This window comes from Tubulanus polymorphus, chromosome 8 (assembly GCF_964204645.1).
Source record: "Tubulanus polymorphus chromosome 8, tnTubPoly1.2, whole genome shotgun sequence".
NCBI lineage: Eukaryota > Metazoa > Nemertea > Palaeonemertea > Tubulaniformes > Tubulanidae > Tubulanus > Tubulanus polymorphus.
In genome coordinates, this window is record NC_134032.1 from 15227707 (window position 1) to 15255639 (window position 27933).

The following is a 27933-nucleotide window of genomic DNA, read 5'->3' on the forward strand; positions in this document are numbered from 1 at the left end:
GGTTCGAATCCCTGCCGCGGGGGGGGGGGTATGATTATACACATATAACTCAATAACTATACCTCAACTACACGCATTATCAGAACCTTGTCTCGAAATCTCAAAAAGTCTTTGGATATTTTAGTCATCGTGGACATCCGATACGAGGGAAATTGATTCAGGGTCTTGGGATAAGGGATTGAATATTACCAGTAAATATAAAAATTATTTTCATTTCTTATAGATAATACGATGAAAGCTCGGTTTATGATGAGCAGAAAATCGATGATAACTGCGCAGAATTCAGCTGTCAGAAATGACAATTAAACTGTCAGTATGGTAGGGATAGTGTTATAAAAGGAGGCAGATTCTCATCTGCTCAGGGCACCATATTCACTGCTGCACCAACCCCCTGCGATCGACGACATCGTGCTACAACTACAATCGTCTACGGTTCCTACGAAGGTAAGTCGACATGATAATAAATGGGTATTATCTTCATTAAGGAATTTAGCTCATTTGGGGTAAGGCGTGTACTTCGGCACTCGCTATCCGAGTGTTGAGCGGGTTCGAGTCTCGACTGCATCGGTAGCGTTAAATGGCGGTAGCGTTAAACGTACGGGACCGACGTCCCTCACTAATATTTGCCTCGTAGTTTATATTCATTGTGAACATATAATATTTACTGATTGACTATTATTTTAATATATACATATAAACGATTAACGTCTACTAGGTTGCTAGATGGTGGGCACAAATTGAAATTGCGAAATTGAAATTGGAGGACTGACCGAATCTTCAGCACCAAATTAACTAATTTCTCTCTATCATAATGCAACAAAATTACGCCCAAAATGCGCCTCATAGCGACTCTATTTTCCCTATATTTTCTTTCTGGGGCGGGCACCCAGACCCTCTATCGTCTAAAATAATTTCAAGTATACAAGATATCTCCCGACCCCTTAATGGATTCGCACCTTCGACACTCGCTCTTCAACGGCTTCACCATCCAATTGCTTTCAGTTGTGTCCCCTTTTTCAAAATGCGCGATCTGCCACCGCTGGAAGTTGTATTAAACTATTAATAGGGGTAGGGTTCCAGGTATATACCTGGGGCTAGGGTCCCCCGGGGTCGAAACGTCGTGTTTTTACATTTTAGAAATAATTTCTCGATTTTAAATTCTTTTAATCTGTAAATAGTGGGTCTTTATCTTATTATCCGTTCACCACGTTTGAGTATGGTTATTGTACTACTGATTAAATGTATACATTTTCATTTTGCCGATATTTTCAGATCGATATCACAGAGATCATAATGAAGTTATTGATAGTTTTAGTATTGATTTGTTCATTCGCCTCATTCGCGATGAGTAACGATACATTGAATGCGTGTATCACTAACTGTAAGGCTTATTCAGCTCCGGGCGCTGGTGAAGTTGGGGGCTGGGATAACGTCTGCGATATGGTATGTCTGATGACACACTACGATGGAAAACCGAACACTTTCTTCACCTAAACCGCGCACGCGCAATGTGCGACAATACCGTGAGGACTTCTGACAGCTTGACTTTTTGACATTATTTTCAAAAATTTCTTATCGATTTTCGGTACCAATTTGACGCTTTGTTTTTTTTCCGAATATGTAAATTACGATATTAAAGTCCTCCGATAAAAAAAATAAATACTTCGTTTCCTTTCGTTTCGTGTCGGTTTTTATACATCTTATTTCTGTTTGTGATCAATGGAAAATGACTGTTTGATTCGCGCGTGGTTCGTGCTGTTTAATTCCTATAGATGGCGAATGGGTGCAAACATTGTAACGATTTCGTATGACGTGCTACATGGTCTTCCTCGCTTACCGGAGCTGGGTCGTCTGACCGAGGAACTCACTCCAACGCGAATGAGGCAAACAAGCCCCGGCAAGCGAGGATAGCCGACTGGACACAGTCTCACAAAGACGATTAACTCATACCGTACTTCTCCAGAAACTCGGGCGTCTTAGAATAAACTGATAATCAATTAGTGAAACGATGATGTCTTTCGAGGAGAGAATCCCACAATGATAATAAAAAGTCCGAAAATGAAACTTCGAGATAGTAGTTTATTTCAACGTTTCGACTATATCCTAATAGTCATCTTCAGGAATAATGAGATACTACAGAAATTATGAGATATATATACAATCCAGAGACAAAGAGACTAATTCAAGTAATCAGAGATGATACAAACTAAAGGAAAATTAACGTAGAAACAGTTACACGCTAAAATAGATTAAAGGGAAGCAAACTAAGGGGTGATTATAAACAACAATAGTGAGTATAAATATAAATGAAACTTTAAGTCAGTAGTAAAAAGAAAGACAAACTAAGGGGCACTTAAATTAAAACAAAGGTGAATACAAGTTAAGTCAGAGACGAAATTGATGAGAGAACAAATAACAAATAATCAAAGGGGAAATCAAGTGTTGAGTTTAACCAGTTTACAGAGGAATTTTGATATAAGTTTATTATAGTTTGCTTCCCTTTAATCTATTTTAGCGTGTAACTGTTTCTACGTTAATTTTCCTTTAGTTTGTATCATCTCTGATTACTTGAATTAGTCTCTTTGTCTCTGGATTGTATATATATCTCATAATTTCTGTTGTATCTCATTATTCCTGAAGATGACTATTAGGATATAGTCGAAACGTTGAAATAAACTACTATCTCAAAGTTTCATTTTCGGACTTTTTATTATCATTGTGGGATTCTCTCCTCATCGCGTCAACACGGATATTGTGTTCTACCTATCGTGATGATGTCTTTCATGTTCCCCGCGAAATCGTTGACAACAACCAAAATATTCAAACATGTGTATTCCATGACCCTCCATTTAATAAAACTATTCGCATACAGACCTACAAGTTTATAAGTAGGAAGATTAGAATAACGGTTTTTTATAATATTTGCTGATCGACTGTGTTTTACAACCTTTCCCGCGGGAATTCGAACCTGATGGCATCGCTACACTCAGCCACGGCACGAAACCCTGCCACATTAGACCGAGTGCGCGGCTACATGCGCAGCTTCTAATCCCGACTGTGACGACTTGAGCAGCGAGTTTGAATATCGTAATTACAGTAGATCAGCATTTGTTTAATATAAAGTCCATAATGGTTTTTCACCCAGACCCTGAATCTTGTTAATTCACACACGTGGTCTTCAGGCGTTTCTGGCCAGTAAGAAGTTTTCCATTGTCACCGGCAACATCGGGAACCCGTAACTGTAGATGACGTATTTACGGATGATATCCTGAACTTGTGCGCGCGACGTTTCCAGTAAGGTATCTATATCTCGACCAGCGATAAACGTCGGTATCGCGTCGCCCATTTTACGAATCGCTGCGTCCTGTTCGCTGATGCACAATCTGCCCGGTTTCAGAGCTAGGTGCATCAGAATCGCGCCCTCATCGGTAGAGCGCGAAACCACTGTTATCTTAGCTGCTCTCACGCGTAGGAGTTCATCTATGTCAACTAGGACTTGAGGCATGAATGGACCGTCATCAGCGAGGGCATGGATACCTTGCAACACCTTCACATAGACTTTGTTCGTCGTTGAAATCAGATAAACTCGCCCACACTCGTTAGCTAATTTATACAGCGACATTTCCAAACATTCCGCCGGTTCGTCCAGGTAATAGAGAACGTGTGAAAAAATGATCAAATCGTAGAAGTCGTTCGGTAAGAATGAAGGCGCCTCCTCGCTAGTGAATTTACGTTTATAGATCACGAACTGGAATTCGTACTTACTGGCGAGTGAATTCATTCGAGTCTCCAACTCCAGCGACATGACGTCGTTCGGTTCAACGCAGTCCACGCGTTCGAAACTCACTTCATTGCCGAGTTCGGTCAACGCGTCTTCTAACAAATATCCGTGAGCCGCACCGACTGACAGCACTCTCAATCCTCTCCGCCTGTCGTCTTCTGTCCTCAGTTTATCGCTAGCAGTTTGACGGACGGCGTGAACTGCTTCACATAATCTTTTCGGGCTGAAATGAGATTGGCTGTGATGCAGACGAAACGTTCGGTAAACGTCGCTGTATTTTATATCGTTCATCGTCGCGCGAGTGTCGTCTGCCAATGAGATCAAAACAGTTCTCCATAAAGACCGGTATATAAACGATAGGTATGCGATATGGGTCAGGTTTTTATTGATAATTATTTTCCGGTTTAGAAAATAGTATAATCCAGATCGTTTATCGTACCTTACGCCGCGTCTGCAAATAATAGCAAAAACAGACTGCTTACACAGTGCGCGGGTGACGTAATCCCTACGTCGTGAGGTAAGAACAATTCAAATTAGGTTAGACCGGTGAAAATAAAGTCCGAACGTGAAGCAAAAATATACGAAACAAGTTTTGAAATGCGCTCTCACTATCTGTGTGTGCTAATGTCATATATTATCTGCAGGTTTGACGCATCTGCACTGATCACAAATAGTACAGTATAGTTAACCTGAATTAGCTCGACACTTTGTGCAAATATGAATAGACGATTTATGGAATTATTCTATGTTTAGAAATTATTATGGAATAATATTCTCTAATGTTAAAAGTTATTCAATGTTTGTGGAATAATATTCGGTAATGTTTAAAGTTCTCCAACTTTGTTTAATGTAAAAGCTGAATCCTGCGCCCTTGGAGAAAATTGTACAAGTATTACTTAGTTTGGGAAAAAATATCCACCGCCGAGGGCTGCATGCTCACAACCTTCAGATTATGAGACTGACGCGCTAACCAACTGCGCCAACGCGGCGGCTGATTTGCGACGGCCTAGCAATTTGGTTGGCTCTGCTCGTCTGAGGGTAGTTTAAAGTTGTCTAATCTTTGCGGAATAATAATCCGTAATGTTTTCAAATTGTTGAACTTTTGATTCAGGATGATAAACGAGGGTGGTCCTGAGGCCCTTCCCCGGAAATCTGGAAAAAATCCAAGACGACGACGATTTTAATTTTGCAAACGGTTTGTATTGTTGTCTCATCAATCAATAAATTCGATACAAATCAATACAAATTAATTCATTTTCCGTTATTTTGTTGAATTGTTTTAAACTCCTCAGTTAAACATGCTATCGGAGACACCCTAGAAACGGTGATCGGAGAAACCCTCGAGCAGTCATCTTCGTCTGCGACAGGACAATCGTTCACCAGAATATGAGGAATATTTGCCTGCACCGATAGGAACTCAGCTGGGGTGCTGTGATAGGTCGGTTTATTTCCGTTCCGCACCAAACTAGCGCTGATACTGCACAACGACGCCAAACGCCCTCTACCGGTCAAATCATCCCAACTATCGACGATGATGTCACGTGTTTGTGTCGAGTTGTCGGCAGACGCGTTTGGTTTCCCGTCGACGTCTAAATCATCCGTTACAGTCGCCGCCGTTGCCTCGTTCACTTCAGTTCGACCTTGACCTTTACATTCTTTGCACGAACAGATCACGTGCTCGAAAGCCAGCGGCGTCTGCACGCACATGTCTCTCGTGCTGACGTCGCTGTTTGTGCTGGGATGGTTGGATCTTCTTGTTGCGGTGGTGACGTCATCGGTTTTCGTGTACGAGTTTTCGCCATTCGGAATGTAGGTCAGATTGCACAGCGACATGTACGTCCGGTCACGTGACTGTCGTCTGGCCTTACTGCTCGGCACGTCCAAGTAGCGACCATTTTGGTTGCCTACAAAAGTACGGACATTGATGGGTTTAATCGAAGCTGATAATAAATCAACGGATAATGGTAAATATCTCCGCCAGACGGCGCCCTAAAACAATGGTTCCTTTTCTTACCTGAATTATTGTTGTTACAATCAACCGACCAATCAGAGCTCGCCTTACGTCTGGTCACCCCGTCGTACACGTTACTTCTATTCACCGCAGCTGTGCCTGCCCCTCGTTTCGACGACGACCTTGAACTCCCTCCACCGCTACCAGTGGCGCCCTCTCTTCTCCGTTTGATTTGTCTCAGCGTGGATAGCGTCTCGTAGAGATTATTCAGCGTTACGATGCTAGTAGTCGAGGAGGAATTACGGCGGGCAGACGGATACGGAGGCGGTTTCTGATCACGTCCGGTGCTGCTGCCGCTGCTGGTGTTCTTTCGACGGAACCCTGTCACGGCCGCGGGTCGCATCTCGTTCAAAGTCTCGTAGAGATGGTCTAATACGCTTGTCAAAGTGACGTCATCGAAGTGATAGCTGTCCAGACTGTTTCCTTCCGGTCCTTGTCGCTGCAACTGAATGAAATTATCCGTGCGAATTATAGCGGCCATCTTGAATCTCGCGGAATATCGATTTCGATCAGTTCACGCGAGAATTGGGGAAAAATGTCTTTAAGTGCACACGATCCATCTGTTCGAGAAAATCCAAGATGGCCGCTATTCTGCGAAATATATGTATTCCATATTTGAAATGGCGGCCATTTTGGATCTCGTGAGATTGGCGATCAGTTCCCGCGATAATTTGAAAAAATCTCATTTGAAAAAATCATATTCTTAAACGGAGAAATTGAAATTCCATGATGTGAATGAATTTGTGTACAATGAACATTAGACACGACTGTATGATTGTGTTTGTGTTGGTTGGAAAGGGCCAGTGAGAAGAAGAGGGTAGGAGACCGTGAAAGAGGAGACAGGGAGAGAGATGGAAAGTGGCAGAGAGAGAGGGTGAGGGGAGGGAGAGAGGGAGAGGGTGAGGGAGAGGGGAGGGAGAGAGGGAGAGGGTGGGGAGGGAGAGGGAGAGAGGGTGAGGGAGAGGGAGAGAGAGAGGGAGAGAGGGTGGGGAGAGAGGGAGAGGGTGAGGGAGAGGGAGAGAGAGAGGGAGAGGGAGAGGGTGAGGGAGAGGGAGAGGGAGAGGGAGAGGGAAAGGGAGAGGGTGAGGGTGAGGGAGAGGGAGAGGGAGAGGGAGAGGGTGAGGGTGAGGGAGAGGGAGAGGGAGAGGGAGAGGGAGAGGGAGAGGGAGAGGGAGAGGGAGAGGGAGAGGGTGGGGAGAGGGAGAGGGTGAGGGAGAGGGAGAGGGAGAGGGAGAGAGGGTGGGGAGGGAGAGGGAGAGGGAGAGGGTGGGGAGAGGGAGAGGGAGAGGGAGAGGGTGAGGGAGGGAGAGGGAGAGGGAGAGGGTGGGGAGAGGGAGAGGGAGAGGGTGAGGGTGGGGAGAGGGAGAGGGAGAGGGTGAGGGAGGGAGAGGGAGAGGGAGAGGGTGGGGAGAGGGAGAGGGAGAGGGAGAGGGTGGGGAGAGGGAGAGGGTGAGGGAGAGGGAGAGAGGGTGGGGAGGGAGAGGGAGAGGGTGGGGAGAGGGAGAGGGAGAGGGAGAGGGTGAGGGAGGGAGAGGGAGAGGGAGAGGGTGGGGAGAGGGAGAGGGAGAGGGTGAGGGTGGGGAGAGGGAGAGGGAGAGGGTGAGGGATAGAAGAGTGCGTTGATACAATGAAAAAACAAAAAACCAATTCAATCAAAAATCTAGTCGTAACGTCTATCAAAACGATAGTTTATGTATATTTGAATGAAATTACGAAAATAAACGGTTACAGAAAAACTTACAAAAATGATATTTCAAGACGGTATTCAAATAAATGATTCAAATTTTCAAATTTCAAATTTCGAAATCGGACGTATCGTTTTTGAAACACTTGTAATAATAGGGATCGACACGCACCTTGCGCCGTTTCGATTGGTTAGAGGTATCTATGGCAACGGACTCCATCGATTCCCCTTCGCTGATTCGCCAATCTTCGTTATCGACGCTGGCGACATCTTCCGACGGCGAGCAGAACTTCTGTTGAATGGCCTTGCGATTTTTGACGCTGCAAATAAAGAAAGGCAAAGCGCTGATGTCACGTGATACGCTTAATCACATATTTGTCTGAACAAGAAGATGAAACCTTAGACAATACTCATTCTATCTCTGTGTCTTAGACACAGGAAGCCGTAGTAACCATAGCAACGACGAGTAATGATTCTTATGCTTACCAGATCGAAAGGGTGACAATAATCGTTACCATGACGACGATTAGTACGCATATCAGTATGTTTACTTGTTTCGGACTCAATGCGGACTCTAAATAATGCGAAAATACATAGAAAAAAGAGTCATTCGGAGTCCCGTACAGTGGTACGGTTCGCAAACGGCTCTGAATTGTTGTCGATACGTGGGTTTATGTGTGGTGGATCAACCAATCATAGACGCTTTACAATTCAAATAAAACGGCCGCTTATTGGTCAATGTCGGTGTTATCTCAGCCAGTCAGAGCCAATCAGAGCCGGTTTACTGAATGTTCTGTAAGCAACACGACAGCTTATTTGGTCGATGTACGAGTATCTCTCGGTTTTTTCAACCAATCAGAGATAGAGTTTGCTAATGTTGGATCTACGATTGGTGAGGTCTGAGAAAAGCTAGACTTTGCTTTAGATAAACGCAACGACACGCTCAAACTCACCTGATGTATTCAGAAAGAAATATCTAAGTTCTACGCCCGAATACCGCTGCAGACCATCACGTGATCCATCATCAAAAACGATCAATACTTTTATCCAGATTCGATTCGAGTTCGGCCAGTAGACAATAGGCGTCGCCACCAGACCGCACAGCTCCTTATCGATTGTCTTCCGGGCATCGGCGTCCCACGATCCGAGTTCTAGAAGCCCGCGTACGGTACAACCACCTGCCCGGTTTCGACCTGGCAAACTCACTGATTCGATGTACAGTTTGATTTTCTGATTTGCAGCGCCATCTATCGTCCATTCGCAGCGTATCGGATCGAATTGAGATCGAGGATAGCGGATAGTGAAGTTACCGCTCAATGCGGAATTGCTGCTGACGCGTTCACTGGCAAGCGAGTTACATTCTGCTAGTGGCGCCCCCTAAAACATATGAAAATAATTCGAAAATCGATCAAAATGTTATATTTGACAGCATTTCACTTATAAGAGTTTTGACCGTGAGTTTAAAACATTACATTTCTTGATTTTTGAGTCGAATCTGAGGCACAGTTTCCAGGACTCGGTCTTTCGCTTACGTGCATGCTGGACCCAGTTTCCCAGTTGTGAGTTGAGAGTTCATAACTCTTGAGTTTAAAAATTAGTTAACTCTGCAGGTGAATCTTAACTTGGATAAAACTGTGGCACTAGTCTGTGTCCGGACTTAGCGTGCTTGCAAAAACAGGACTAGACCAATTAAACTGGTCTAAATCTGTTCAACAATGTTGTGCTAAGAAGAAATGACACAATAAAACTAACCTTGACATAATTAGCAAAAACTGATTGTTGCCGAAAACCGATCAATAAAATAATCAAAAGATATTTATACATTATTCCGAACGTTAGCAGACGAAGTTTCTATATAAGCGGTACATGGTTTGTGAGAGTACGTCGTGTATTGATCAAGCCTGTACTATTCAAGGGCTGCGTTCACCGACCGCGGTCCGTCGAGCATTACATTCAGGCCGGTGACGACTCGATGACGTCAGTACATCGGCCAGGATCTACGTTACAAGTTCTTACGGTTGTGAATTGGTGATTTGACCGACTGAAAATGGGCTCCACTGTTGGATCCAGTTCCACATGTGAGTTAGAGTTAACTCTTGGGTTAGAATTAGTTCATTTTCAACGTTTTAACTCAGAGCAAAATCTTAACTCACGACTGCAGAACTGGATCTGGGCTTCTTAAATGACTTTGATCGAAATCGGTTCAGCATCAATTAACGCCCACTACTATCGCAGAGAAGGCGCCACGACGCGTGGCGTTGAATATTATATCGACTGGTGTGATGCACGTCCACAGCGCGCCCGGGCAACACCGAATCAAAACATCACATACACAATCTCAGATAAAGCGCTACACACAATATCATAAAATCTTCCCCATAAATATAACTTTCAATTAGCTTTAATTCGGCGCGTCGTTCTGAGAGCTATCGCGATAAATGGTCTGTAAAACGCGAAATCAAATGTTTGTGTTTTGTTTTTCTAAATTGTTTTTTTCTGAGGAGGGCCGGCGAGAGGTGTAAGGGGAGAGAGAGGGAGGGAGAGGGGCAGGGGAAGGGAGGTTGACAGAGAGGGGGAAGGATGAGGGGAGGGGAGGGGAGAGAGGATGGGAGGGGAGAGGGGAGTGGGTGATGGAGGGGAGGGAAGGGGAGGGTGAGGGGAGGGAAGGGAGAGGTGAGGGGTGAGAGGGAGGGGAGGGAGAGAGAGTGGTGATATAGCTACTCACTCTTACTCGCGAGTCCACACGCGTTGAGTGTCGTCACAAATACAGTTGTCACACACACACTCACACTGTGAACCCCAGCATCGGCTGCTGTACCGTCACAGGCACAGAATCCTCATAACAGGTGCTTTCTATTCCTCTACTAATCACTGCGGATTATCATTACAAAAAAACCCAATTATATACAATCATTATGGATTAGTATCGCGCTAATCCCTAGACAAACAGTGCGCGTGGATTATCGTTTAATCCGTATCGAGGATTAATTAGCGTTCACCTGAGATTTGGTTAGAGAGAAAAAAAGGAAAACGAAGAAAATCAAGGTAAGACAAGCTGACGTAATTCTGTGAATTTTAGAAATAAAACAGCGCAATAAAAAATCGAATTGAATTCTACGTTTATTTAATCGACATGATATTGTCTAGTTTCTAGGTTTAGAATGGGCATTTGTGGAAAACATTGTTTTTTTTTAAAGTCGTGGATTGGGTTTCACAGATAAATATTTGGGCAGAATAATTCTTGGGAACAATTTGAAATATTGTCGGTTATCGTCGGAAATCCCTCGGGATAATCAGTTCATAAAACCGAGTCCAGGTTGAGGGTTTATCCCTAGGGATAACTATGATCCCGGCCTATAAAACAGGGCCCCAGATTGAGAATTCACTCCTAGAGGTAACTTTAATACCCGGTCTATAAAACCAGGCCCAGGTTAACAATTTACCCCTAGGGGTAACTTTGATACCCGGTCCATAAAGCAGGGCCCCAGATTGAGGATTTATCCCAAGGGATAACTTCAATACCCAGCCTATAAAACAGGGCCCAGGTTTTCCCCTAGCGGGAACTTTTATAAGGAAAAGGGTACATATTCAACGACTCAAAATGTCTTGTGAAAAGTCGTTGTTACTACAATAGCAGGATCCCCAATCGTAGCTCAAAAACAAGGAAAGAGCTCACTTACCGCAGGCCGCTAATCTACCGTATACAAACTCTCTGATATTTCACGAATCGTTAAAGCATTATTTGCATCATCTTTTACCTGAACACGACTGGCAGCAGCTCCATACGTGCGCGCGCAGTCTCTCTCTCTCTCATCCATCGTTCTGTTACTGTTGAATTACTCGTAATACTAATCCACTGTAGTGAGGAGCAGACGATTACTGCCTCTCGGTAAAACTAACCGACGTTTTTATTTTAAAGCACTTCCGGTGTGTTAAGAGTTTTATCGAATGAATTACATGGCTATAAAACGTGTATCATAATTTTCCGAGTGAGAAGGGAAGGGGATGAGGGGAGAGAGGGGAGGGGAGAGAGCGGGAGGGGAGGGAGATGACAATAGTTTGGCTGCATCACGTTTCAGGGCTCTGGGTGGATCTGAGGAAAATTGATAGACCGATAATTCCAGAATTCCCCTTTGAGGGGGATGGGGCAGCCAAGGATCTTGAATCTATTCACGCCAATCAATACCTTCAATGTTTGATGTTGCCACGGGATTTGGGTATGAAGCTATAGGTTCCCACTGTTCCTTACTAGTCCCTACTAGTCCTTACTAGTTCCCACTAGTCCCAATTGGTCACTACTAGTCCTCAATAGTCCCTACTATAGTTCCCACTAGTATTTATTAGTCCTACAAGTTCTCACTAGTCCCTACCAGTCCCCCTAGTCCTAACTAGTCACTACTAGTCCTACCAGTACTCACTAGTCACTACTAGTTCCCCCTAGTTCTAACTAGTCGCTAGTAGTCCTTACTAGTCCTCGCTCAACGCATCGTTGAATGAATAATTTAAGCAATTCTCGTTGAAACTTGAAATGTTTTTTTCTTGTTGTAGAATCTTTCAATCATTAATTACACGGCCGTGAGGACTGTGGTGGTTTTCATGAATATTTAAGTCTTAATGTACCGCGGTAGCGACATTACTTTGACACACACCGCTAGTGTTTATTTGAAATAACGGTCACAGTTAAAAAAAAAACGTTCGTCGCTAATTGTTTCTCGCGAAGCTTTTAAAGATAAAAACTTCAAACGCGTTTGGAAAAAATATCGCGTAGAATCTGGGACTCGAACCTTCTTGCGTGCTAGCTGACGTGGAAGATTTTTTTTGCGATTGCGAAATAACAAATATCCAAAATAGCTGCAAAGCAGCGATAACGGTTTTCTGGATTCAATTTCGTACTTGGTGGAGTACAAAGATTTCGTCAAAACCAGTTCATAAGAACGTACGGCTTTTTAAAGGAACGCCACCTAGGGGTCAAGTGATACACTGGTCATATAACTACTATCTAATGGTTCGACACCTTGCTCGAGAGGAGAGAAACGTCATCGAGTGGGCTAGTTCAGTCAGTTTCGAAAAATCGTCTCAATTACCAGCACAGCCTGGCGGCTGAACAAAAACATCGAATTTTGATCCATTCTATACTTTATGCCGGGCACAAGCGTTGTACACGTTTTAAATAAATAAAGTCTGAATTGAAAATTGAATTGTCGAAAGTTGTCTTTGTCCAGAGTCGAGACAAAATGCGACTAAATTTTTGAATATTTCAAAGAACGTACCGCGTAACTAAGACTGTTCAAGTAGTTATTTGACCAGTAAATGAAATGACCAACATTCAGATTTGGTAGCGAAACTAAAAATCTCCGAATTCTAATCCATATTCCGCAATGTATCGAAGGATTGGAAAAAAGTCTTCTTTTACTGAAGTTGAATTATAGACTTATATATAGCGACTCTCGTGACGTCATTCGGCATATCTCCGCACGCGACCTTGAACTCGATAACGACACACGACCCGGGACAGCTTGGGGGTAATTCGATTCTTTCTGCTCGTTACAAAAACGATTGATCGCATCTAATCAATAGAATCAAGGATTCGAACCCAATAATCTGTGGGCTATCGAATCACATTTTCCCCTACGATAAACTGGCGTCGTCCGATTCCGGTATTGAACTGTCACAAACGAAGTAATGGAGTCGCGTATAGATTTTTAGATCAGACTTCTCATCAATTCGTCAATTATTTTCTGCTGATAATAACGTGAGTATCGACTTTAATATAGACGACGACATGCCGTGAGTCGAATGTACAATCCCGTAGCAGCCAGCCAATCCATCTCTCGATTTTCACGAAAGCGGAAATTTCATCTTGGACGTGGAACTTTTTGTAAGCCACTCCGCAAATGCCCCGTAAATACCTCGCAAATGCCCCGCAGTAATTTTTTTACTAGCTCGGAATAGTTAAAACGTTTAATTTTGATCAAATCTGATCAAATCTTTACTCATTCACCCGATGAAGCTACGATACATTACTAGCGAGAACTTGTCACACCTATAAAATACTACTAGAATATGAGTTGAATGAACAGGATGATGAAGCTACCAGATATTAGTAGCGAAAGCTCGTGCGTCTAATAAACTAGTCATACCTATATAAAAATTTTTTTTTTTCGAAATAAAGTTCGCAAAATCTCAGGATCTGGTTTCCAGGAAAGTCGCATGGAAAGAGATATAGTTCTACTTACGGAAGCCCCTAGGTGACATACGAGATAATTTTTTTTCACAATTTCGACTGATAAAGTACTACTCGATTCGTTGAAGATATAATATTAATGTCTGTGTCTTATCTCGGAGAGATGTTGTCGTCGGCGCGTTACACTGGTAACACGGTGTTAAGTGTAACCAGTGACTGAGGTCTCTACTCTTAATAATCTACAATAGCAATAACAACTGCGGCAAACATCGTCTCACTGTGTCTGTACTCACCGGGCGGCCGGGAACATATTGAAAAAATGTATCTTCTGCCGCACAGTATAACAAACTATTAGACAAATACTCCGAACGAGCCACAGTGACGGGTGATAGGAAAATCGATAAAATCGATCGGTGTTCTTTTTTGACAATAACAACGTTGAGGCCTCGGCGCGGGTGGTTTTTTCGTGAAAGCAGAAATTGAGGATATCGGTAATCATCCGCGTACTGGGTCGTTATATGGAATCAATTATCAGCTATCCGCGGAGTGTTCTCCTTCGTTGTTTGAATTGCTAACTGGTTCTTGAGATGGTGCATAAAAACCCTCGATTTCCGCGCACTAAGGCAATGATTTTTTCTTAAATGGAAACGTTTGTTGTAAAATCGAATCATCGATGCCCTGACATCTTATCTTTACACATTCAAGATTTCATCATTCATATCAGGTTCAACAGCTGTTTGCGCTTACGCCTAAACATGTTTGACGAAATTTGCATATGTAAATTGAGCATCGGTGGTTCAGTGGTAGAATTCTCGCCTGCCACGCGGGGGGCCCGGGTTCGATTCCCGGCCGATGCAAGTTCATTTTTCGAAATTTATTTTTGCACTTTGAATATTATGAATCGAGTTTTTTTTCTGCATGATTCTACATTTGTAACTAGCCTGCACCATCGGAAATGAGGCTCAGCTTGATACAATGCCTTTTTGATACTGTGTAAGGTTCAAAAGTATATATCATCAAATGTCAAACACACCTGCGCTTTGCAACTGTTCTGGATCGGAATTTAAGACTTGAGATTCAAAGTATTCTCATGGGCATCGGTGGTTCAGTGGTAGAATTCTCGCCTGCCACGCGGGGGGCCCGGGTTCGATTCCCGGCCGATGCAATTTCTTTTTCACGCAAACAATAACGATATTACTTTTACATATTAACATAACTATTACTTATCACGCCATGCTTATAAAGAAGTACCTATACGAGTGCGTAACTACTACGATGATTACGATGATTACGATCGTCACGATCGTTTTAAACGCCGGGAAATACAACGGTAAAGTAACGAAATTAATTGTTAAATTGAGCCCGGAACGGTAGAATTACATATAAACGGTATTCGATTACCTATGTTAATGATACAATATTACCTCAAATTGCGTAATCGTTTACTATTTTCGAAAATCGGATTCATAAAAAAGAAAGTTTCAAATCATTAGATTTTCACGATCGCGTGGCAACAATAACGAACGTTTTTTACGCGATAATTTCGAATTTCTCTTCCATACGGCAGCGCATATGGAAAATAGAATAACCAATGACGAAGTAAAGAATATCGAATAAAGAATAACGAATTAAAGGCACACGTATTTCTCTATCGCTTCATATACGGATATTCATCCTACTGTAAAGGGTTTCTCGGAAGACGAGCCCAGTTTGGATTCTACTACAGCAAACTCGCAAACTTGCCGACTCGCAGTCTGGTACAAACTCGTAGCACGAAGCTAAAACGCTCACTCGCTCGTCAGCATCAATGATTGCGGCAACTGACTTCCGGTTGCGCGGTTGTCTGACTCGCTCTCTCTCTCCGCGCGAGCAATCAGTGCTCGATGCCGCCGCCGAAAAGACTACTGATTATCAGGTATCTATACACGTCGTACATAACGAATTGGCCGTCGAAATCACATCCGCGACCACATGCCGTATAGAATTACCAATCACTCCGAGGCGGTGCGCAGATTGCTGCTAGGCCGGTGGAGAATCTTTACAATAGTGCCACCTATCGGATACTCGATTGCCACAGTGTAGCTTTATCATTTATTAACCGTATTACACATGACTGACGCGAGTGCCACCTATCGGATACTCGATTGCCACAGCAGCAGCTACAATCGGACAAGTGCTTAGATCGGACCCTGTAGCTTTGTCATTCATAACAGTATTACACAGATGCCTGATTTCACACTAGCGCCACGTATCGGATACCAGGTCGGAAAATACGCGCTAGTATCTGCGCGGTAACCTAGTGACCACGCAACAATAGAGTTCGCGAACGTTCGATGAAGAAAGATGACTCCATCCCCCTCCCCTCTGTCTCACGATGAAATCCAATCTAAAGTGTGTATGTGCAACAAGCAGTGGTAGTTACTCGTGCACCAAGCCATACACCGATAGAAGATAAATGATATGGTGGTTGTCAATTCCAGCCTCATTAAGCCGTCAATTGGTCCATCGCTATGTGACAGGTGGTTGTTCCGACCCGAGCTGCGGTTATAATTGGAAATAGAAAAAAGCCCTTCTACTGCTTGCGGTGGAAATGCCAGATGAAATATACAAACATATATATAATATACTTGTAACTTGCAACGGCTTGAAGGCCACACGTCACTGATCGTCTGTCATATCATTTCAAATAGCGATAATTCCGTCCGTACTGGTAGTCAGTGTTGTCCAGGGTCCACTTTCAGTTTCCACTATCAGACAAGTGGTTTGAGTTAGACCCAAAGTTCAGGATTCAGTTCCAAAGATTGCGGTTAATATTTGACCCAAAGCTGGAAAAAATAATCGCCGGATGGATCTCATTTTACTTTCACTCGTGGACCTGTGGACCCGTGGACCCGTGGACCCGTGGACCCGTGGACCCGTGGACCCGTGGACCCGTGGACCCGTGGACCCGTGGACCCGTGGACCCGTGGACCCGTGGAACTCGGTTCGATTTCACGGCGTGATATGATAAGTACCGGGTAATATTACTAAAAGTGAATAATGTAAAAATAGGATAAAGTTCACAAAAACATGATTGCATCGGCCGGGAATCGAACCCGGGCCCCCCGCGTGGCAGGCGAGAATTCTACCACTGAACCACCGATGCCTATGAAGTCTTGCCAAATCTCAAGTGAAGAATACCGATCCATGACACTTTGAAAACGTGCAGGTGTGTTTGACAATGATGATATATACTTTAGCTTGTGCAGTATTAAAACACATTGTATTAAAGCTGAGCCTCATTTCCGATCGGTGCAGAACAGTTACAAATGTAGAATCTCACAGAAAAATAGATTCTTATATCCACAATGTGTTTTAAACGTGGCAAAAATGAATTTCAAAAAATAACTTTGCATCGGCCGGGAATCGAACCCGGGCCCCCCGCGTGGCAGGCGAGAATTCTACCACTGAACCACCGATGCTTGATGACAAATCTTTAATCTTAAGTCCCCAAGTCAAATGCAGGACACTTTGCAAAGTGCAGGTGTATATGACATCGATAGTTTTTGCAGTATTGAAGACACTGTCTAAAGCTGAGCATAAATCAACCGATTTAATAAGTAAAAGCTCCCAGAAAAAACCCGATTCCTTCAGAATGCTTTATTTAAGACAACGCAAAAGTAATTTCGAAAAGTAACTTTGTTTGCATCGGCTGGGAATCTAACCCCAGCCTCTCCTTGTGGGCCGTTAGACTTCAATAGGATGTTGGTAGAACGTTGGAAGTTGTGATTTGTATCCTACAGGTTTCAGTCCCATCGAGGGGGCAAGATACATCTACCATTGAACCTTACCCCCTCCCCCAAAAATTGTTCCAATTATAGTTAATAGCTAACGGTAACTCATTTTTTTGAGACACCCTGTTCCGAATTAGGTGGACTTTGTTTATTTTCACTTTTTTTTCGAAAATTGAATAATCCTTGTAGTCAGAATATTTGCGGCAATCTCACGCTATGTACATTGCTTGTTCTGCGAACAATTAGCCAGTGACGTTACATCGAAATCCGTGACGTCACAAGTAAGTAGGACGATAAGAAGTACGCAGGTGTGTTTGAAGTTTTAAGCTCTTCTAGAGGTTTTAAAAGGTGTCGTCACGCGCGACAACACGGCAACAATCGAATCCGTTTTCTTTTGATCGTTTGAAAAAATGACGAAAACACAGGATGTCGAACACACGCGCGGGCGCCGGATTTCTTTTTCTCCAAATCACGATGACGTCATCGAATACAGTGCACGCTTTAATCGGATTCATCTCGTGACGGATGAACGATCGATATAAAATGTCACCCCAGCGAGAAGCAGACGATTTTATTGTTGTTTACTGCTAGCAACAATAATAATGATCCCGGTGGAGATTACGACTCTCTCCTCGGTGAGAGGAGGAAGAAGAAAACTAATCCGGTTCCGCTCTGATTTCTGGGGAGAACTTTCAAGTACCAATCAGTGCAGAATAACATTAGATCACTGCGCAATTTATTGCGCATGGAACAATAAATTGCTGTAGCACTGATTTAAAAGGTATTTAGTCGAGTTGGATGGAAGAAGCATGGAGGGAATTAGAGATGGACGGGGAGAGGGAGCGGGAGAGGAGAGAGGGAGAGAGGGAGAGGGTGAGGAGAGAGGGAGAGGGAGAGAGGGAGAGAGGGAGAGGAGAGAGGGAGAGAGAGAGAGAGAGAGGGAGAGGAGAGAGGGAGAGAGGGAGAGGAGAGAGGGAGAGAGGGAGAGAGAGGGAGAGGGAGAGAGGAGAGAGGGAGAGAGGGGGAGAGGGAGAGGGAGAGGGAGAGAGGGAGAGGGAGAGGGAGAGAGGGAGAGGGAGAGGGAGAGAGGGAGAGAGGGAGAGAGGGAGAGAGGGAGAGGAGAGAGGGAGAGAGGGAGAGAGGGAGAGGGCATTGCGCTGGCACTTAAACGCGCTTGCGTGTTCGAATACGACTCTCTGTCGATAGGTGTCGCTGATTGCGGCGATATGTAGATAGAAGTCGGGTTCAATCAGAATAAATAGAACCCGACGATGTTTGATTGCGTCAGCTCATCGCACAGCAGACGAACGCGCGTGCTCTGAATTTATAAAACTTGTTTCGTTAATTTTCCGCCTAAGCGACGACGTTGCAGAGAATGGGCGGCATCGAATTATACCTGACCTACCCGCGGTGTCACCTACAGTCGCCAGGTCAAGGTCGAACGTGAACTGTCACGATGGCAGACGATATCCGACTCTGATGGACCTACGAGGACTCCTTGGCATGTTAGGATCCACCAGGTGTCGCAAGTGTGCAGTAGGATACCAACTAATGCGGCAATAGAAGATTCCACGTGTGGCAAGTGATGATCCACCAGGTGTCGCTAGTGTGCAGTAGGACACCAACTACTGCGGCAAAAGAGGATTCCACTTGTGGCAAGTGATGATCCACCAGGTGTCGCTTGTATGCAATTGGGGCATCAACTACTGCGGCAATGGAGGATTCCGCATGTGGCAAGTGAGGATCCACCAGGTGTCGCTAGTTTGAGCTACTCTGGGTGATCCAAAACGCAAGGCAGACAAAGTTATGCTTTACGCCACGCGAGATGAGATTTAAAATCTTTTTCTTTGTGTCTATAATAATTGGAAGTATGACAACAAAACACTTCTTCTTCAAAACAATAAACAACAGGGCCCGGTTTCATAAAAAATTTTAACTCAAATTTTTGTTGTAATCGCAATTGGTTATTTCATGTATTCAAAGAGGACAACAATTCAAACTTAACCGTTTAAGGCTTAAACTTTTTCGTGAAACCGAATTCTCTCGATTCAATTTGCTAAGACAATAGAAATTAATGAAACTGATAACGCCCCTTTAACTTTAACGGCTGGAAATCCTCGCTTCACAGTAAACCCCCTCCATATCAGCACGATAAACTGTTTTGAGTAAAACAGACGCCCCGACCCCTCCCCCGTCGCTCTGCAGAGAGAATGCAATTTAATTGAAAACGCAACCTGTCGTTCCGTATCAGCAGCTATTCGTTTTCATCTAAAAAGGATCTCGGTCGTTCGTCGGCATTCGACTCAATTACCGTTAGATATCGCAGCAATAAACCTAATCTACGAAATCGCACCTGCGGTTCTGCTGCAATTCTGCCGCTGCTACTTCAACGTTTCTGCTTCGTTTTTACCGATATCAACGTTTCAGCATCGCAACATTTACAATACCGGTTTGTATAGTGCTAATCTCGCAAAATCTCGTGTTCTCGTGCGAGAATTTTGTGAGGAAAGAAAGCAATTTATAATGGAATATCTCGATTTTAGTGTCTCTTGAAATGTGGACGATCAGTCTATGAAAGTGGGCTGATAAATGTCTAATGTCTGGTGTTTACAGAGCATTCTCCTTCTCCATGTCCCCCGTCCTGTCCCTAACCTGTTTACCGCTCCCCCTCTCCCCCTCTTCTTGTACCTCTCTGTCCCTCTCTCTTCTCTCTGTCCCTGTCCCTATCCCTGTCCCTGTCCCTGTCCCTGTCCCTGTCTCTCTCCCTGTCCCTGTCCCTCTCCCTCTCTCTCTCTCCCTGTCCCTGTTCCTGTCCCTGTCCCTCTCCCTCTCTCTCTCTCCCAGTCCCCGTTCCTGTCCCTGTCCCTCTCACTGTCTCTGTCTCTCTCCCTGTCCCTGTCACTGTCCCTCTCTCCATCCCTCTCCCTCCTCCCTCTCTCTCTCTCTCTCTCTCTCTCTCTCTCTCTCTCTCTCTCTCCCCTCTCTCTCTCTCTCTCTCTCTCTCTCCCTCTCTCTCTCCCTCTCCCTCTCCCTGTCCCTGCTTTGCACGGAAACTCTGTGTCGTCACCGAAAACGATTTATTATCTCCATTCGAAAGCTATCGGAAATTCCGAGTAAGTCCAGAGAGGAATGTGAACGATTTAAAGGACTTCCAAGTAAATCGTACACAGTCGTGTAGAGTCGGATCCACTGTGGAACTGTGGAACTGTGTGAACTGTGGAACTGTGTCTACTGTGTGCACTGATTGCCCTGTTTAAAAACAAAAATCAATACTCTGGTGGAATTGTTAGTTGTTTTATTGTAAGTTTATTGTCAGTTTATTACGGATTGGAATGAGTTGATTGAAAGGTGCTTCAATCACGGCGATCGTATGCAGCGGCATCAGCACCAGCAGCTGCTGCATGGCACCAGCAGATCATCATCTTGCGTATCACTTGAAAGATTGCTGAGAGAGACCTAGCTAGCATCAATGATTGATGATGAAGTATGAATAGCTAGTTTGATGCCGGTATTAGTAGTTTTATTAAGAGGTTGTCGTGTTAGTTGAGAGGGAAAGTAGCAGCAGCGGCAGCAGCAGCAGCAGCAGCAGCAGCAGCGGCGGCGGCAGCAGCAGCAGCAGCAGCAGCAGCAGCAGCAAACGATGCCGTAAATATATTGAATCTAGAATATCATAGAACAAATATAATAATCAAATATAATCAAAGAACTTCCTGTCGTGTACAAGGTCCTTATGGTGACGTACAAAGACCTTTCTGAACCTTCCTTCCTTCACGAGTTGTTCACTGACAGCCTATCGAGGCTCTGAAAAACCCCGGCTAGTTCAGCCAGTTGCTCAAAAGTAGAACATGGGCAACTGGCCGGAACTGGAGATAGATCGACGCTTACCAATCGTAAGCTCGCTCACATCGACACATTCAAGCAACTGATCGTATCCAGCCAGTTCCTCTCATGCGCCGAAAACTGCCTTGCAACTAGTTGTCTCCAATCGCACTGTCGATGTGCGCTAGGCTTTACTCACAAACTGTAGAACTGGATCCTAAGTTCAGAGTTAACTCAAACTCACAACTGTGGAACTAGATCCTAAGTTCAGAGTTAACTCAAACTCACAACTGTGGAACTGGATCCTGAGTTCAGACTTCGCTGTATGCTATTCATTTTAACAGGGACGGTGGTTTCTCTGATCTGTTCAAATCGTGTCTTTAGAACTGGTGGTGTTTTTAATACAAACACCACCAGCTCTTCTATCATTACACATCGTGATCTGTCATTAGAATCGCTCGTTAATTACTGCTCGCAAATATTTAGCCGCAGCGCGATTAGACAAACATAACGCAATCACACACGGAGGCGGCCGGTGACGGCGAGGCAGAGCAGACGAGATTTTACCAGTTTATCACTGCATCTTTAAAATATACGTGGGCGCACGCACCTGATAGTCAGTCGTTGAGGAATACAGACCCTGCGCCAAGTTTGACCGAATCAGACCAGAGAGTCTAAAATCGATCTACTTGGGCACGCGGAATTGCTGCCAGCTGTCATGGCGCCCCCTACTATATTAGATCACAGGTCATAGATAGATAGATAGATAGACCAGATTAAAATTCGGCCCGTGCCTAATAAGACTCACACGTTTTTAAACTACTCACTCGATACTAAACAATGCTTAAACAAAGCGAAGTGAGTCACTTCCGGAACCGGTTCAGCAATGATTTGATCCGTGCTGAAATTGGGCTCGGGCCTGACGGTCCGACGGTTTTCGTTCGGAACAAACAGGCACGGGTGACACCTTTTGACACCCGTGCAACCAGATGTTCCGGGCCAAATTTAGCCTCTAAACAAAATGTGACTGAAGTCCGAAGTAATCAGGAAAGGAACACACTATAGAGGGATACAGCGTCATAGTTCTATGAGCTCTATAGTCGGTTCCAATTTTTTAAATGCGTAGTTATTTCGTCCGTATAAAGTCAACTTCGATTACGTATCTACCTTCACTGGATTACAGGGTTGGATTACAGGGATTACCTGCCGTTTCGCTCGATTCCTTGTTGACACGGACACGATCCGGCGCCGGTGTCCTGCATTTAGGGATAACACGGATAAGTGGAAGAAGCGTACTCGATGACGGATGAAGCTCTTGAGTGGCTGACAGTGACCGAGTCAAACAGGCCGCACAGATTATATCGTCCACTTCACGCACACTGTGTCCATTAACTACAGCTATCAGATTCCGTGTGTGGTCAACCAAACACTCAGTTACAACGACGTCACGATATGGTTATGCGTTAGAGATCTTTACTAGTCATGACACGTGGTGTCCGCTTTGGTCATCGACCCTTGGCTGGTCGCGACACATGGCCTCTGTTCTGGTCAACCCCCTGGCCTGGTCTACCGCTGGCTGGTCACTACCCCCCGGCTGGTCGCGACACATGGCCTCTGTTCTGGTCTACCCCTCCCCTTGTCTGGTCTACTACTGGCTGGTCACTACCCCCCGGCTGGTCGCGACACATGGCCTCTGTTCTGGGCAACCCCCTGGCCTGGTCTACCGCTGGCTGGTCACTACCCCCCGGCTGGTCACGACACGTGGCCTCTGCTCTGGTCAACCCCCTGGCCTGGTCTACCGCTGGCTGGTCACTACCCCCCGGCTGGTCACGACACGTGGCCTCTGCTCTGGTCAACCCCCTGGCCTGGTCTACCGCTGGCTGGTCACTACCCCCGGCTGGTCGCGACACGTGGCCTCAGCTCTGGTCAATCCCCTGGCCTGGTCTACCGCTGGCTGGTCACTACCCCCCGGCTGGTCACGACACATGGCCTCTGCTACGGTCACTCCCCCTGGCCTGGTCTACCGCTGGCTGGTCACTACCCCCGGCTGGTCACGACACGTGGCCTCTGCTCTGGTCTACCCCTCCCCTTGCCTGGTCTACAACTGGCTGGTCACTACCCCCTTGCTGGTCACGACACATGGCCTCTGCTATGGTCACTCCCCCTGGCTGGTCTACTACTGGCTGGTCACTACCCCCTTGCTGGTCACGACACATGGCCTCTGCTACGGTCACTCTCCCTGGCTGGTCTACTCCGTGGCCTGGTCTGGTTATTGGCCTACCAATGATTTGTGCTATTGACTTATAGTTAAATAAAATATATTGTCAAATGTCAAACACACCTGCTGCCCGTTTTCAAATTGTCCTGGATTGGACTTTTAGACTTTAGATTGTAGACCAAAGAACAAGCATCGGTGGTTCAGTGGTAGAATTCTCGCCTGCCACGCGGGGGGCCCGGGTTCGATTCCCGGCCGATGCAATCTTTTTTTCTGAAGGAGATAGTTGATGGGTTTAGTTAGTTGACTTGTACAACTGTAACCTCTATAATTGGTACAACTGTATTTTAAACCACCCACCACTAAACTGCACCTTCCGAACTATAGCAACGTCGTTTCAGAAAATAAAGTCGTGTTTTATAATCTCCTAGTTACCGAGTCAAGGTTGAGGAAAATGTGACGTCATTATCGATGTTTTATTAGTGCGTTCGATTTATACGTCACGTCATAGTTCGGGCTTCCCCGGGGAAGTTTACAGTAACCTGCTCCGGGAGTCACTCACTTTAAACTTCCCCGGAGAAGCCCAAACTATCACGTGACGGATAAATGAATGCGTCCGGGTATATTCAGAATTTACCCGCCGGAGAAGATAACAGAACGCGCTAAGAGAGGAGAGGAGACCAGCTCGTTGAGATCGTTACGAATCAGCCCGAGATGGCGGTTAATGTGGGATTGCCATTAGTTACGGCTGTTGTCAATGATTGCGCAGATACTGGTGTCACGTGGTGATTTAAGGAGTCACGTGTCACCCGTATCAAATTGGGGTTAATAGTGTTGGACGATTTGTGGAGCCAAAAATGTCCTCAATCATGGCCAGAAACTAATATATGCACTTGAAAGAGTGACGTGTGATCTGTGTTCGTTCATTGTATCAAGTTGGGAATAAATCATGGACGACGTTTGGTCGATGCATCTTTTTATCTCTTTTCGGCTTCCAATTGGCTTCGGTTTTTATCGTTGAAATAGTTCCCGATCCGAACTGAAATCAGCAACCGATCAAGACCCAGTCGTTTCGTTCATGAGCAGTCATGGTACTGGTCGCAATCTAGCCCACGTGGTTTGGTTAAATTGGTCCACTGGTAGATAGGTCATCTGGGATTGTGTCGCACAATTCCCTTATCAAGTTTAAGTCAAATATCATTTAATGCAGGCGACACGCAGAAAATACATAACTGGGTAACATCAAGCACACCTGGTTTCATCGTGTCGCTTGTCCTTGTTAGATATACATATTATTTAAAGGCCTCAGTTAACTTCTATACCAAGAAGCATCGGTGGTTCAGTGGTAGAATTCTCGCCTGCCACGCGGGGGGCCCGGGTTCGATTCCCGGCCGATGCAAAAATATTTTTGTCAGTTTTTACAAAATTGTTCTATTAAATCAACGCAGCGACATAATGAAGTACAGGACCGGCCTCACAGTTGCCGCCTCACAGTTGCCGCCTCACAGTTGCCGCCTCACAGTTGCCGCCTCACAGTTGCCGCCTCACAGTTGCCGCCTCACAGTTGCCGCCTCACAGTTGCCGCCTCACAGTTGCCGCCTCACAGTTCCCGTCTCACAGTTACCGCCTCTCGTAAGTTCCTGTCACGCCGTTCTCGGGGTCAACGTTTGATTCTAAAGCTAAAAATCACTTTAAAATGCACTGATTTCAATCCATATAAGATTCGACCAAATCCAAATCAATATACGAAAGATTATGCTTTATTGCATAGAATTCCACGTGTGTACGGATTCCCATCGACATCTCCCCCCTTCCCCCAGTGAATAGAAACACTAGATTTATAACTGGTCTGTCAAATCAATTTCGTTTATTAGCTTCTCAACACTTTCACACTTAGTAGCGCCAGTAATGTCTCTGATATCAATAGTCAGGTCAATATCTCTCATCGTCTGCGTGGAACACACCGTAACTCAGATTCCTGTCGAGTATCGCCTCCTCAATTAGACACAGATCGCGCGGCAGTAACGAAATTATGAGAGAATATCGAACCTGCTTCATTCGATGCTTGTCGTCTGCCCGACAGATAAACCGATACCATCCGCCTCTGTCTAACAGAGCGGTAAACGGGTCAGGGATATCCCCTAACAGCAGTAAGGCACAGGGATATCCCCTAACAGCAGTAAGGGTCAGGGATATCCCCTAACACCAGTAAGGGTCAGGGATATCCCCTAACAGCAGTAAGGGACAGGGATATCCCCTAACAGCAGTAAGGGTCAGGGATATCCCCTAACAGCAGTAAGGGTCAGGGATATCCCCTAACAACAGTAAGGGTCAGGGATATCCCCTAACAGCAGTAAGGGTCAGGGATATCCCCTAACAGCAGTAAGGGTCAGGGATATCCTCTAACATCAGTAAGGGACAGGGATATCCCCTAACAGCAGTAAGGGTCAGGGATATCCCCTAACAGCAGTAAGGGACAGGGATATCCTCTAACACCAGTAAGGGTCAGGGATATCCCCTAACACCAGTAAGGGTCAGGGATATCCCCTAACACCAGTAAGGGTCAGGGATATCCCCTAACAGCAGTAAGGGTCAGGGATACCTCTAACAGCAGTACTGCCGCTGCTGCTGCTGCTGCTGCTGGCCTGGACACAATCGGCTGAAAATTGGACGCAATCAATTGTAAGAACTGTCACAAAATACAGACTTCACGCTCGCTATCAGTGTCGTGGCGATGGTCACAGTCGAGTCTGATAGAAATTTGTATCGCTGTTTTTGAACCCCCAAGGGCTCACGTGCTCCGAGGCAATCGAGGCAATGACCGTCGCAACGTCACTCACTCCTTGAATCGTCTGTGACGCTGGTGCGAAATAATTGTGGTGATAAAATTCATGGATGTCCAGATTCGGTTTTTTCTAATGATCAATTTCATTTTTCATATACGAGTTCAATCTATTTCGATGTCGACAAGTTGTTTCTTAAAATGTCGACAAGTTGACAAGACTTTTCGATATAATAAACCATTTTACAGTTGCTAGCCGCCATTTTGTTAGGGTACTTTTGTCCCGTATTGTTGGGTCATTTTTTTCTCTTTTTTAAAAACTATCCGTGATGTGTATTGTATCATATTTCATCTGTCCATGGATGGATTTTGACAACTTCAGCAACATTCAAACTGCGTGAATCTCTAGTTTTCAGTTATGTTAAAATCATTTCTCAAATTTACAACAATGCGACATGAGAGCGATATAAAAATCGGTGGTCAGTTTTTGCCGTGCGCATAGAAATCCAGGGTACTGAACTTTGAAGTTCGTTATTTTCAGAAATAATTTTCTAAAAAATCCAAACATTTCAAGCACTGTGCGCATAAATGCCCCCTTTTAGGTGAACTTTAAAATTTTAAGATATCTTGCCTAGTTTTTTTCCTATGGCTCTTTAACTGCAGCGCGTGTATTGTCATTCCGAGATTTGGCGCTGTTTTCTTTGCGTGTATTTCAGTATATGGGTGTTATTTCTTCATTTTCACTACACTTGTCTCTACGGAAAATGGTTTTAATTGTTGGTACGAGTATCAGGTTTAAATATCACGTCGTTTATGCAATATAATAGATCGGAGACATTAGAGATGTTGGGGTTTAAGGGATTTTTCTGACCAGTTTGAGCAGCGAGACTGAGCGGCATTTTGATCACGCATTCGAAGTTGCGCGCGGGAAGAGAATATATGGGCCTATATTGAGATGGAAGAAGAAAAAGAAATATAGCACTCAAAATCGAGTATGATGACCATTTAAATCAGTAGTCTATCAATTAATTTACATAAAAATCTACTGAATTTAGATGGATGGAGAAGTGGTCAAAAAGCTGAACAAATGGGGTGGGGCAAATATTCAGCTACTTTCTATAAATACTTTCTATTAAGTACACTCAAGATTGATTAGATTGGGAAGAAAATATAGGAAAACGTTTTCTTGTTTTGGTGGTGAAATATCAAGTATCAAGTTCGAATGTCAGACGCCGGTGATAAAAAGTAAAAAGTGACATCTACCATCACAAAAACGCAAGAAGTGTGTGGATTGCATTTACAACAAAAGAGTGATATTTTGGGTTTTCTTGGGTGCATGTACGTAAGCCTCTGCCTGCCATAAAAGCGGTTACCATTACAGCCATTACGAACTAGCGCCGGAGAACGATATACAGTATTAATGCCGTAATATTTAAACCTGATACTCGTACCAACAATTAAAACCATTTTCCGTAGAGACAAGAGTAGTGAAAATGAAGAAATAACACCCATATACTGAAATACACGCAAAGAAAAAAAGCGCCAAATCTCGGAATGACAATACACGCGCTGCAGTTAAAGAGCCATAGGAAAAAAACTAGGCAAGATATCTTAAAATTTCAAAGTTCACCTGAAAGGGGGCGTTTATGAGCACAGTGCTTGAAATGTTTGGATTTTTTAGAAA

At 44.6% G+C, this 27933-nt stretch overlaps 2 protein-coding genes and 6 non-coding genes across 9 annotated transcripts; 4 read left to right on the plus strand and 4 right to left on the minus strand.

The window, feature by feature from the left end:
- Positions 1–1589: 1589 nt before the first annotated feature.
- On the minus strand, positions 1590–4084 carry LOC141910066 (uncharacterized). Of its 2 annotated transcripts, none has more exons than XM_074800779.1 (2): positions 2764–4084; positions 1590–1975 (listed from the first exon to the last, which is right to left on the minus strand). In XM_074800779.1, exon 1 carries the CDS (start codon positions 4070–4072, stop codon positions 3179–3181), a length of 894 nt encoding a protein of 297 aa, XP_074656880.1. In that variant the 5' UTR covers positions 4073–4084; the 3' UTR covers positions 1590–1975; positions 2764–3178. The 2 variants fall into 2 exon arrangements, with proteins under 2 accessions (XP_074656880.1, XP_074656879.1); XM_074800778.1 differs by having other exon boundaries at positions 1590–1986.
- Positions 4085–5032: 948 nt separating this feature from the next.
- Positions 5033–9363, minus strand: LOC141910408 (uncharacterized). Its single transcript, XM_074801147.1, has 6 exons — positions 9229–9363; positions 8430–8853; positions 7963–8050; positions 7649–7796; positions 5796–6237; positions 5033–5685 (listed from the first exon to the last, which is right to left on the minus strand). Exons 1-6 carry the CDS (start codon positions 9298–9300, stop codon positions 5033–5035), a joined length of 1827 nt encoding a protein of 608 aa, XP_074657248.1. The 5' UTR covers positions 9301–9363.
- A 5083-nt stretch (positions 9364–14446) lies between these two features.
- Trnag-gcc (transfer RNA glycine (anticodon GCC)) lies at positions 14447–14517 on the plus strand. The gene has a single exon. It is a non-coding gene; the product is annotated as a tRNA-Gly (tRNA).
- Positions 14518–14754: 237 nt separating this feature from the next.
- Trnag-gcc (transfer RNA glycine (anticodon GCC)) lies at positions 14755–14825 on the plus strand. Its single transcript has one exon. It is a non-coding gene; the product is annotated as a tRNA-Gly (tRNA).
- Positions 14826–16734: 1909 nt separating this feature from the next.
- On the minus strand, positions 16735–16805 carry Trnag-gcc (transfer RNA glycine (anticodon GCC)). The gene has a single exon. It is a non-coding gene; the product is annotated as a tRNA-Gly (tRNA).
- Positions 16806–17050: 245 nt separating this feature from the next.
- Trnag-gcc (transfer RNA glycine (anticodon GCC)) lies at positions 17051–17121 on the minus strand. The gene has a single exon. It is a non-coding gene; the product is annotated as a tRNA-Gly (tRNA).
- A 6538-nt stretch (positions 17122–23659) lies between these two features.
- Trnag-gcc (transfer RNA glycine (anticodon GCC)) lies at positions 23660–23730 on the plus strand. Its single transcript has one exon. It is a non-coding gene; the product is annotated as a tRNA-Gly (tRNA).
- A 1065-nt stretch (positions 23731–24795) lies between these two features.
- Trnag-gcc (transfer RNA glycine (anticodon GCC)) lies at positions 24796–24866 on the plus strand. Its single transcript has one exon. It is a non-coding gene; the product is annotated as a tRNA-Gly (tRNA).
- The last annotated feature ends 3067 nt before the right edge of the window (positions 24867–27933 follow it).

Bases quoted from the DNA above. Each gene is read 5' to 3' on its own strand.
- LOC141910066 (XM_074800779.1), bottom strand. From the start codon at position 4,072: ATGAACGATATAAAATACAGCGACGTTTACCGAACGTTTCGTCTGCAT.
- LOC141910408 (XM_074801147.1), bottom strand. From the start codon at position 9,300: ATGTATAAATATCTTTTGATTATTTTATTGATCGGTTTTCGGCAACAA. The intron at 6,238-7,648 runs GTGCGTGTCGAT...AATTTCATTCAG, and splicing joins ACCAATCGAAACGGCGCAAG to TTGCAGCGACAAGGACCGGA. The intron at 5,686-5,795 runs GTAAGAAAAGGA...GTACTTTTGTAG, and splicing joins TTGTAACAACAATAATTCAG to GCAACCAAAATGGTCGCTAC.